At 35.2% G+C, this 12,222-nt stretch overlaps 1 protein-coding gene across 1 annotated transcript in view; it reads right to left on the reverse strand.

Moving 5' to 3' along the window:
- BRWD3 (bromodomain and WD repeat domain containing 3) overlaps window positions 1–12,222 on the reverse strand; it is a 115,412-nt gene that overhangs the window by 23,615 nt on the left and 79,575 nt on the right. The window contains exons 21-31 of the mRNA XM_051967762.1: window positions 11,082–11,189; window positions 8,868–8,992; window positions 8,579–8,661; window positions 5,054–5,165; window positions 4,247–4,308; window positions 3,996–4,151; window positions 3,179–3,299; window positions 2,519–2,644; window positions 2,336–2,424; window positions 997–1,043; window positions 301–438 (exon numbers count right to left, since the gene is read on the reverse strand). Of these exons, the coding sequence (XP_051823722.1) occupies window positions 301–438; window positions 997–1,043; window positions 2,336–2,424; window positions 2,519–2,644; window positions 3,179–3,299; window positions 3,996–4,151; window positions 4,247–4,308; window positions 5,054–5,165; window positions 8,579–8,661; window positions 8,868–8,992; window positions 11,082–11,189 (1,167 nt within the window). The remainder of the gene's footprint in view (window positions 1–300; window positions 439–996; window positions 1,044–2,335; window positions 2,425–2,518; window positions 2,645–3,178; window positions 3,300–3,995; window positions 4,152–4,246; window positions 4,309–5,053; window positions 5,166–8,578; window positions 8,662–8,867; window positions 8,993–11,081; window positions 11,190–12,222) is intronic.

Here is a 12,222-nt window from a genome sequence, read left to right on the forward strand (position 1 = left end):
AGTTAAGTCAAAGTGGAATATTTTGTGCACTTATGCACTCAATGTGTACAATGTGCAAAACTCTACTGTAATTAAAAATATATATATTAAGGAAAAAACTTTAAAAGAAAAATAGATGACCAAGATAAAAAACAGAAAAGAAGCACAAAAAGAGTTGAGTCTCAAAGTACAGAGTATAATTTTTCAAACTTAGCATGCACAGGCATCCCACAAGTCAATGGCATTAGCAATGCTGAATCGAAACTTCCTGTATGTAGCGAGTATGAATTCTGGTTCTCACTGAATGTAGCACACACTTACCGGGTAAGACAATTGATCGACTGGTTGTCGAAAGTGCTCAGAGTCTTCACGTTCATAAATGAGGCTCAAAAGTTCTTTACACTGTTTTACCCATTCAACAGGAGTTGCTTGAATGGAAGTTTTGGGTGGGCATCTTACCTACAAGTTTTATGGGAAACTACATTTAAAAGCTAAGTTTGGAGCAGGTAAAAGGGATTTATTTCTACATGTTAGATACTCAAAAAAACTTTCTGAAAAATGATGTTCCTTTAAAAAATGTTTTCCCTTGTTTTTAAAATTGATATTCAAATAGGTACCTTAAGTAAGTCTAACTATAATAAAATGTTCTCCTCTTAAAATGGAGGTTAAGTGCATTTACTGCTTTAAGAATATACTTCATGAAAATTCTAACCTAATAAATATTTTAGCCTTTGGAATCTCCAAAAGGTTTAAAAAAAAAAAAAAAAAAAGCACACTTGCAAGGGCCCCATCCATTCTGGCAACTCAAGTTTTCCATTCTAACACTTAGAACAACATTTACTCTTCTTACTGAATCAATCCATTGTGGGGATATACAAATTTCACTTGACAGTATCCTTTTTAAGAATCCCCTCCGCTTTACAAGCGAAAATGGACCTTAAAGAAAGTTATAAATTTACTAGTATGGAAAATCTTGGAAAAGGTATTTTCTTCTCAGCAGTAGGCTCCTTTACTTACTGTTATTCCAGAGGATGTTCCAGGACCATCAGAATCTACATCTGGCGCTTGTACCACCTAGAATTTAAAAAAAGAAAAACATTATATACTCAATGTTAAAAACTACTTGAATAATTAATTATAAATCAAAAATAGCCAAAACAGTCCTCAGACTTCTCAGAGGGCTCCTTTCTTGGTGACAACAACAAAATGAAAGCTTCAGGAGGTACTAAAAAGCTTTTCTTCTCTTCAATCTGGGTGGCAATGCCAGAGACAATCACTAGGACTGATTGCTTGCTAGTCAAAAAGAACAAATAAGCAAAATGTTTGCAATATTGCATATACGTGCATGCAGATACACATACACATAATTAGTGACTGATCTCAATGCTTTAAAAAACTCACTTTCATTAAAAAAGGAAAAAACCCTACACCAAAACATGAATGTGGAGAAGTGCGTGCTATAAGTTGTGGTTGTACTATAGGAAACATAGCTGTAACAAAAACAAAAAGGCTTAAATAACTTAGGGCTGCACATACATGCAGGCCCTGAAAATGAGGGTCAAATGCCCGAGGAGGATGGAAATAACCTTCTAAATGCTAGTAATTCAAAACCAAGGCATGAATCAACTGAAACCAGCATAAATCCCTTATAGATATGCAAATGTTGAATTCATTCTAATTAATTTAGGACTTACATTCGGTGCCACATTAGCTGGAAGAGAACTGTTGCTATATCCTAACCCTGAGGCAAGTGCTAGGTGAAAAACAAAATGCCAGATTATGAAAAGGATAATGATCTGTGTGATTCGTGGTAATAAAAAACCATATGGGATTTTCTGTGTTTTCCTGATTTAAAGAACAAAATCTAACTCACTACAGCAATACATAATTACATTTTCCATCCTCCTATATTTGCCAAGAATACTGTAAATGATGTTCATGAAGGCAAATGAAGACATCTCATCAAGCAAAAAATTTGAATCAACTCAAAACTAAGTTTAAAATACACTAAGCTAACATATATCATCCAAAGAGTAAAAAACTTCATACATATTTCAATTAAATTAATCGATCTTCTACCAAATAAATAGTAAGAAACGTTAAATGATTTCTTTTAAAAACCTTAAAATCTGAAATACTGATGCTTCATTACTGAAACCTCTTAAATAAATAACAGGTGACCTATACTTTAACAATAGCCAATTTGGAATGTCCCTACAAAAGATAGGGAAGAGAACTCTTCATTTTAAACAGATGCAGACGCTGAGCAAACAAATTGCTCACAGCCAATTAAAACACAACCATTTTAAATATTCACAGTCATTCACTTTTTCTTACATTCTTACCTCATTGCTACAGTCCTGGTCCCCATCTTCCTCAGTGCTTATAAAATCTTCTGCCTTAACTTTGTTATACGTGGACAGAATATCAGTACAACTCTGATCACTGCAAAACACAGCATCAAATCAAATTTTGGCCCATGACAACTTTTAGAATTAAAAAAAGTTTATCTCTATGAAAAATCAAATTATTCTCTTACCCAATAAAGCGAAGTAAAACATCAGTTACAACTTTGGCTGCTTTAACTATAGGACTGTTTGGCTCATTAAAAGTCCTGGCATTATGCTCAATGTATCGTACCTCCCACATCAAAGCTGATATTCTCCTGAAAAAAGGAAAACTTATCTGTCAGGTGCCAAAGATAAGTACATAAGCCTTAATGCAGATATTCTAGAAATTTAAAAAAAAAAAATCTGAAGTAACACTTTGCATAACACATGAAAGGTGATCAAGCTGATGTGCGCGACTGACATGCCCACAGAAAAAGAGGAAAAAAGAGATGATGTAGAACCAGAACACCAAAAACTTGAGATAAAAATGAAATTAGCATGTTCTGGGTAAGAAGTGATTTAGAGGATTATAAGGGAATGAGAGAAAATGGAGAAAAGGAAGAACACTTTAACAAAAGTTCTTCTAGTAGTTACTTTTATCAAGCTGGATTAATGTACAATTTTTTTTATTTTTTTAATTATGTGAATTAGGGATCCAAATTTACTAGACAAAATTGTGATGAGTTATTTTGAACAATTCCTCATTTCCCACTATAACAATGCAAACATTACTAGTTCAAACTAGCTCCAAGAAAAACACACAACCAATGTTTTACATTTTCAACAAAGATTATAAGGACTCAACTAACCTATAAAACCGGTTTTCAAGTCTCCGTCTAATTGTGTTGAGGTCAGTCGGATAAGCGACTACAGTGCAATACAAGGGATAGGCACTAAGGTCCACGGGAACAGCAAAAGGGCTAGCAAAATCTACAAGATCAAACAAGATAATGTTAAATGCGGAATGACACTTTTTTTTATTAACAAATGAGATCCATTTCTCATCAGTGCTTATAAGGAGAGGGAATAAGCTACACTTTTATATCATAGAACAATGAATGTATAGCTAGTTTCAATTTACAAAAACATTAAGCTTAGAAAGAATAAAATCTACCCCTCCTAATGAAAATTTAAATAATTTGGTAGAACACATTTTTTAAAAAAAATCAAATGGGAAACTATAAAATTTGATTTTAAAGTCATATTTCAAAGAAGTCTGTGGATATTTTATAAGTAAACTCCATGTTTCTTTAGTCATATAATTTATGACATTAAGCAAACCTTGCAAATAAAAGAAATAACTTTACCCAATGTCTCTCCCAACGAACCCAAGTGAACAAGAAAACTGTCAGGGGGCAAAACTCTGGGGAGTTATCTCCTTATTGCCAGTCACAATTAAATGGGAAGGACAAAAGTACCTGAGATCTGGCAGACCTACCTTTACCATTAATCCCCTGAGAACATCAGAAAAAGCACAGCAGTCATTACTTTGGACAGGTATTGAAAAGCTCTGATACTAAAACAAAAATCTGTTTCTTCCCTACTAAGAGAAATGTGTAGCTGAATATGACAAACTGTGAGATCAGATTATATATAAGTTCACTCAGTCTTTTAAATCCATCATACCCAGGGTAAGAAGATGATCGATGCCCTGAATAATCCGTTCACACTCCTCATCTCTAGAATGCGCCCCCCATTCTCCTTCTTGGGGCCTATAGAGCAAAGCAGTCAGTTCTTCCTGAGATACAGGGACACCAGCACCAACTTCATCTGGGAAGGGAGCTTGGGGGGAAAAAAAAAATCAGAAACAATTAACTAAAATTTCTGGGGAATGCCATGATAGTTTCAGAAGAATGAATTTTCAAAAGGATATTTACTTCCTTCTGGAATTGGTTCCATGTCCCAGGGGCTCATCTTTTCTCTTTCGTTATTGTCCCAACTATTAAAAAAGCAAAAAGAGAAATCAAATTCACATGCACTCATCTTGACAAACATAAGAGAGAACTTTCTGTGTACTATTTTAAAAAGTACAATGCAATCTTCTGTGAGAACATTTTGCCCAGACATAATTAAACTTAAGAAATAAACATGGGCAGACTGTGACCTTCAACTTCTCAACCCAAATTTACATCTAATACTGAGTCAAAAAGAACTTTGGGAAGGGGATCCATTCTGTAAATTTCTTCATTCTATAACTTAACAGTTCCCTGTTGCCCTTAGGTGTGGACCCAAAAGTTAGGAAATGTCTTTTCCAATCTGTAAAGAGTAAACCCCTAAAATCAAGCTCTGTTGAATGATTTCTCGGAAATAAAACAATATAAAAATCTAAGGATGAAGAGTGTGTTCATCAGGAATCCTCAAAGTACAAAATTAAATAAAATGCAGAACCGTTTCCTGATGCTTTAATCAATTACATCAAATCAGAGGATGCCATATTTTAGCAAGATGGTCTCAGAAGAGAATCCTTGTATAACACACATAAAAACAGACAAGAAAAAAACATGAAGAAGAAAGAAATAAGATCCCATTTATACTTCCTTGTTTGGTTTTATGCAACGGGCCAACCATGAAGTGGTTAAATAATGACTTAATATTCTCACACAGAAAATACCCAATGAGATTTATAAAAGCCATGGATTTATGGATTTACATATTGTGGCATTAATCACTGTAATCAAACTTACTGAACACTATAACACTGGAAAGAACTGTCAGGATACTCTGGCTGGAAAGGTTGTTGACTCTCCACAGTTCCAAACCACCATGCATCATCGATTATACTGCGAAATCTGTCACCTAAAATTTTTATTAAAGAGAATTTTTAAAAGGTACTCATACATCTTATTGAACAAACTAAAATCTATATACCTAGAAAAGTAAGGATTCTAAGCAAAGTCATTTTTGAAATTAACAGAATCTTACACTTTTCTAGTACCACAGCATCTTAAAATAATTTTTAACTAATTATAATTCATTTCTATGAATTTTTTCAAAAGGTATTATATTTTTCTCTATTTTCTTAAATGTACAATACTGGAAATAATGTATGGTTTTCAACATAAAACTATCTATTGCTTACTATTAAAGAAAATAGTTATGCTCACTACTGAGTATTTTTCTTTCGAAGTCACACTGCCTAAAATCGCATCATGTTTCACTGTGCCTAAACCTAACGGGATGAATGAATACCATCCTGTTACTACTTTGCTCTGGCTCAGAAATTCAGAATACCAGATTGATTAATTATAGTTCGATAAATATGAATGAGACTCTAGATATGCTGGGTAAGAATGCATGTTTTCTTAATAGGAACTTGCTGGCAATTTCTTCAAGGAACTAAGTTTAAGATGTGAGGAAGAGAATAGCACTATGGAGGGAATCAAGACTATATATATATATATATATATATATATATATAGTCAACTATAAGTTAGAGGCAACTTTCTGATTTTCATTTAGTGCTTCTGAAATTACACTGCAGATACTTCCATAACATCAGAATTCCTTTACTGGGGGTGGGCTTAAGAGGAAAAGGCTGTGGATTGTGAGTTCATCACTAGAGAAAGTTACCAGTGAAGAAATTTCCTCTGTAATTCATCTGCAATTTTTATAGGATTAGAAAAGTTGACAGGAGAACTAACAGAAGGATTAAATGACTTTTCCAGGATTACACAGCTAGTACATTATATGGGAGAAGACATAAATTCAGCCTGTCCTGACTCTATCCACAGTTAAACACTGTCCTCTTTGGTTTCCACTAAACTAAAAGAAATGATTACTCCAAGAACAAGGGGATTCTATTTTATTTGGGAAGAGAGGTGTTAATTCATTTAACACTTAAGGTGAAAAGAAGTTCAGGAACTGACATTAATTTAAATGAAAAATTTGGGGTGCTAAAAAAGGTAGAAAAAACAAATATTCCTTCTACATTGGGACAGGAAGGCATGGAATGCTGATTACGTTGTCAAGAAGTAGTTCCTTTATTGTTTGGTTTTGCTTAAAACTAGATTTCTTTGGGGCATGGGAAAGATGAATATACTAAGATGTCACTTATAGAGATGAAAAGGCATGTTCAAAAATAATGATGGAAAATATGTTCGTGAAAAAACATCTAATCCTATTTGGTCATTGATAGTGGAAGAGGTACACATTGGCAGGTGACTGATAACACACAACTTATCACATGTGGTAAAAATGACTTATCAATCATTCTGTAAACTACCGTAAAGCTTCCCAGCAGAATGCAATTGCCATAAATTACAAAACGACTAGCATCTTTAAGCCAAATTAAAAGATTATTGAAATGGATGCATTAACACGTGCATGTATGTTTATTTATTTGCAACAATACAGCCTGTTGCTGATTATATACAAAGACATATGTATATTTGTTTTCATACATATGGACAGATTGATATTCATTCAAGAATCATTATTTTAAGAAATAAAACAAAAAGTTTGAGAACAGGGGCAAATCAAGTGGGCATAATTATATAGAACCGAAAACAAACCAACCCACAAAAATCTATTATTTGGTTTCATGCCAGTATTTTGCAAAAAAAACTATTCATGGAAAGGAAACTGGCTCATAAGTTCCAATGGTGAATAGGATCATTTTACGAATAGAAAAGTATTCATGGTAAATATATGGCCACTTCTGTAAAGAGTAAGATAACTGGGTAGGGAAAGCCTGATTTAAAAGTTGTACAAGTGACTATGGAAGACAACACAGGGAACTATATCATTCAGTTTTCAGATAAGCAGTCAACCCTTCTGGATAGTGAAATTTCAAGGATAATAAAAAAGAAAAAAGGAGAGAGAGAGAGAGAGAGAGAGAGAGGGTTGAGAAAAACTTCAAGAAGACAGAATTGAAATTATACAAGGAGTATCTTCAATGTGGTAAGGTGCATCACTGGTTTTTGACCCAAGCCAAAAAATCTGAAGTGACCAGACAGAACACTTAGAAAAACAAAGTAAGTTAGAGGAAAAAAAGGCCCAAGATTCTCCTTTGTTCAGAAAGGCCAGTAAAATACAGGGTATGATTAACATCAACATCAAATCAGATTACAGAAAAACAAAGGTGCATCTCAATCTGAATAAATAGGAAAGCTTTGATTATATCAACTCAAAAAACACATCCGGAAATTAGAGAAGGTCCAGTGAAAAGAAACAGTGCTTAGCACAGTGCCTGGCACACAGCAGATGCTTGATATATTTATTGACTAACTAGTTAATAAAATGATCCCCAAAAAAGTTCAGCCACTGTGTGAATACAGTCTAAATTCATCCACTTTTTTGGTTTCCAGTTCACTAATCTGGCAAAAGAAGGGGTTACATAAGATCAAGGCTTAAAGAGGGATCTATTCATCTCATTCCATTTAACATTTCCAAGGGGCAATAAACTTAGGAAAAGAATTAGAACCTGATTTTCACTAATCTATGGGAAATTAAGGAATTCTTTCAAATATTAATTTTTTTAAATGAAGCTTAAAAGTAATCAATAAGCACCATCAGTTTGCCAAAATTTTCCATGATACCAAAAGTTTAAGAGAAGTCCTGAATTAGATGACTTGAAGATTCTTGTAATTTAGGTAGTGTGAATCTCTACTTAAGATTACTCAGGCTGGAAAGATTGAGAACAGACAAAATTGAAGACCAAAACTACAGAGACTGTGTACCAAGATCAATGTTAATATTTGGGTTGGTAAGAAGAATCCCTGGACCTAAGAGAAGTCATTCTTTACACAACAGAGAGTATATCGTGCAGGCCTCTGGCTATTAAATCGTTAAGCAATGAGATGTAGAGAATTAAAACAAAGAGGTCTACAAAAGGTTAACATAAATTTGATTTAGATCCATGGGGAATATGTATACTATCTGTTAAGTATTATGAAATTATGTCACAGAGAGAAACCCTTGTCTTCATTCAACTTTCCTTTGTTACGAATGCCAGAAACAAAATTCTGTGCTAGACACATCTCATGTCAAATATCCCATCCACTAATCACTTTAACGAATTCATCAACAAACTGAAAAGCAATGGAGATAAGCTGATGCAATTTTGCAGTTAATAACCTTTCTTCACCATTAATACTACATCCTTTTGCTCTAATACAAATGCATTTCTGAGATTGGTTACTCACCAACAATAAGAAAATCCCCACTTATTAACCTTGAAAGATTGGCCATAAGAGGTGGTAAGAACTTACCATTCTGCCAGTTCCTTTCTTTGGCTTCATTATAAAACTGGTGGAGAACAAGGAAATCAATAACATCTGGCATATCGTGGTACCTTTGTAGGGGGAAAAAAAACACTTCTATAAATATGTCCTGTGTTCCTCTACATTAATCCATGACAGTACTCAAGAGTAGGAATTGTCCCTTGGGGATTTCTCTTAATACTCACCTCACAAGTGACAAGCTGATTAAAAAAAAAAAAAAAAAAACTTGTTCCTGAATCAGACAAATAAGATTCTATGACCAGAGTGTGCTACTTACTTAATGGAAAAAGATTCTCCAGTCATTTTGCCTGAGATGGGATCCAGAAATGCGAGCTTCAAGCAGCAAAGTGTAGGTGGTCCAATTTCATATTTGATTCCCACAGTTTTTACAAATTCTTGTTCCTGTTCAGAAGAAATCAAAAGAAATATTTTTGATGGACTTGCATTACATATATATCTTATTTTACTATGAGGAGAGTCTGTAAACTACCCATTTTTACCATCACAGGGCTATAAAGTACCTTGTTAGATAATCCCATCATGTGCTTTTCTCAAAGAACTCCATATAGTTTCTTACCCTATTTCTAAATCTGCAGAGGAAGTCTCAATTACAGTGCCCAGCATACCAAGGACTTAATTTTTCATTCACCTTTCAAATTTCTACTACTAAAATAAAATACACCCCTCCTTTTATCTTTATGGGAAAAACGACTTCAACAAATATTCATGGTGTATCAGCGACATATAAACAAAACACCTTCTCAGCCTCTTTTGCTTAGATTTTCATCCATGTCATACGCACTAACTATGGGTGCCCCACAAAGCTCGCTTCGCCCTCAATGCATCTCACATGATGACTTCATCAGCCCCCATGGATTCAAGGTCCAGCTTTATACAGATGATTCTCAAATCTAGCTCTAACCTCCCTCCTGACCTCTAGCCTCACATCTCACTGTCTCCTAGCAGCTGCCAACTATCAATGTCCCATACACACCTTAAACACATGTGTAAAAGTAAATTCACTGTCTTTGCCTCTAAACCTTCCCCTCTTTCTAACTTCCCCATTACCGTAAAGGGCACAAAATCTTCCCATTCAGCCAGGCTCCCAACATGGAGATTATTGTCCCTGACACCACACCCTTGCTCACTCACAACATCCAAAACATTTGTGAAGGCCTGTCAAATGTTTCCTATCCTGCAAATACTTGGTAAAATATGCAGACCACAAAAAACATGGGAGATTTTTTCTGGAAATGGGCATGAGGGTGATTCTAAAGATAAAGCCTTGTTTCTCTTAGCCTGTTTCCTCAACTATAAATAGTGATAAGAAGAGCACCAACTTCACAGTTGCTATGAGGATCAAAAGAAATCATTTTTGAAAAAGCATTACATAAATCTTGAAGCACTCTACAAAAACGAGCTCCCATCATAATCTTTCCCCTAAACACTCATCTCATTCCGGAACTTCCTTTTTACTACAGATGCTACCACGAGACCAAGCAGGAGTCTCTCAATTAGGATAAAAAGAAAAAAACAGATGAGAATGAAAAAAAATCAAATTAAATTAAAAAGTGGAAATATGACACAACACTTTGAATTAAACTCTGGATGCCATAGGTCATTTTCTCAGACGACTCCAAGCCAAACTGACTTCTACTTGGACCATTCCCTCCACCTGCTTCCCACCACTACCTTGGACTTTGCCCCTACCTGCCCCTTCGGCTCTCATGTGGCTGGCAGAGCAGAGCCACTGCCAATCATCCAAAGGAGGAACTATTCCTGCAGCCCTGATGGTAACCACAATGCCTGGCACAGATCAATACTAGTTCGGTATATGTGAGCACTAACTGGGCAATTCAACAATGACTGACTGACTGACCTCAAGGAACTTTTGCTCTTTCGGAAGGATAAAACATGTACACTGATCAAGAAAACACTTGACACTCTAGGCACTTTAAACTTTTAACTAATTTGATCCTAACAACCTTGTGATGTAGGTCTTATTCTCCCCTACCCCATTTTACATATGAGGAAACTGAGGCTGAGAAAAAGGCTTGGCTCAGGGTCAACGAACTATTAAGTGTCTGAGGCAATATGTAATCAGAGTTCTCCTGACTCCAAATAGAGCAATTTACCCACAACAGTTTGAATGGGGACTCTAACGAGGACTTCCCAGAACCCAGAAGTGGGAGGATACAGGAAACGTATGGAAGATGAAGGAATGTTCTAAAGTTTATTGGGGAGACTTGACTACAGGAGTCCACCTGTGAAAGGTCTGGAAGTCACTAATATTCTGTGCATAATAGCGAAAGGACATGCCCTGTGTTTTAGAGCTATTGATCATCTGACTGTGTGGAACGAAGAGAAGCGGGAAGGAGAGAGTTAATTGCAAGAGTACAAAAGAGCAAGCCGATAAAACTGTCAAGAAGTCACTGAATTCATTTGCAATGGTACGTCAGAGATATAGGTTTGTGAAATTTGGTAAACTTACCCTGAGGTCCATTTTGTTCCATGGTTGTTTCTGTAAATTAATACTGTATATTTTTGCTTTTCTAACAGCCCGCACATAAGCTTCATGGCCTTGCCTAAAATATATAAGCTAAGGGAGAAAAAAAAGAAAGGTATTGAAGAATATGGCATTTTGAATCTACCAAGCATTATCTTCTGTTTGTGTCACCCACCAAACTGTCCCCAGTGCTCATCCTTGGGACCTATGTACTATAAGAGGAAAACAAAACAATGCCTTAAACGATTTAATGCCCAGGTAACAGCAATCATTCACACAAAAAAAGACAGAAGATAACACAGAGACATGTTATTTAATAAGCAATTTAGTAGTGACTTTTCATTAAGGCAGATCTTCCTGCAACATTATCTGCAAAGTGCAATATAAGCCATCTTCCAAACACACAACCATTAACGATGAATGTTTGGTATGTTCATAGTTATAAAAGGGATGAGGTTTCCCTCACATCAAATACAACTAGGTAAGAGTCCAATGTGAAAATGTCGACTGCTCAGTAGTATAAATCAGTACACTGCACAACTGCAGGAGTTATGTAAACGCTACTACTTTCAAAGGGTACTTTAAGCATTGACTTAATTTTCAATTATGAGGACCAATATGTTTTTGAGACTATGTTACCCTGATAGGTTGAAATAAACTAAAAGAACAGAATTCAGGACTTAATGAAAGTAGCCACATGGTTACTAATTAGCCAGTTTTGGATAACTGCTATCACATTAGGTTTGCATGGTTTCATTTGGAGGTATTGATACCATGATCATGCTTGCTCTTTGGGAATTCACCCTTCTCTGAGATAACTTAAAGATGAATCCCTAAATGCCTTGAAAATTCTATCCTCTCTCACAGGGATGTATTCTTGTCCTCTGGGTCCAGTTTCTTTTCCCCCTTTGCTTTCCTTGAATGCCATTTCCACTTCCAACTAACATACTGATAGACTAAAATGTGATCCTTACGTTACTATCAATTATGTGAATGATCTAAATATGTGCCTTAAAAACCAATTTGTGGTTCCCTTTTGATTTTCACTTATAAAAAATGTTGGTGGGTTGAAAATGACTTAGTTGAAACTAATGTAAAGCTAACAGAGATTCATTTTCCCTAACAA

Source organism: Antechinus flavipes, chromosome X (genome assembly GCF_016432865.1).
Source record: "Antechinus flavipes isolate AdamAnt ecotype Samford, QLD, Australia chromosome X, AdamAnt_v2, whole genome shotgun sequence".
NCBI lineage: Eukaryota > Metazoa > Chordata > Mammalia > Dasyuromorphia > Dasyuridae > Antechinus > Antechinus flavipes.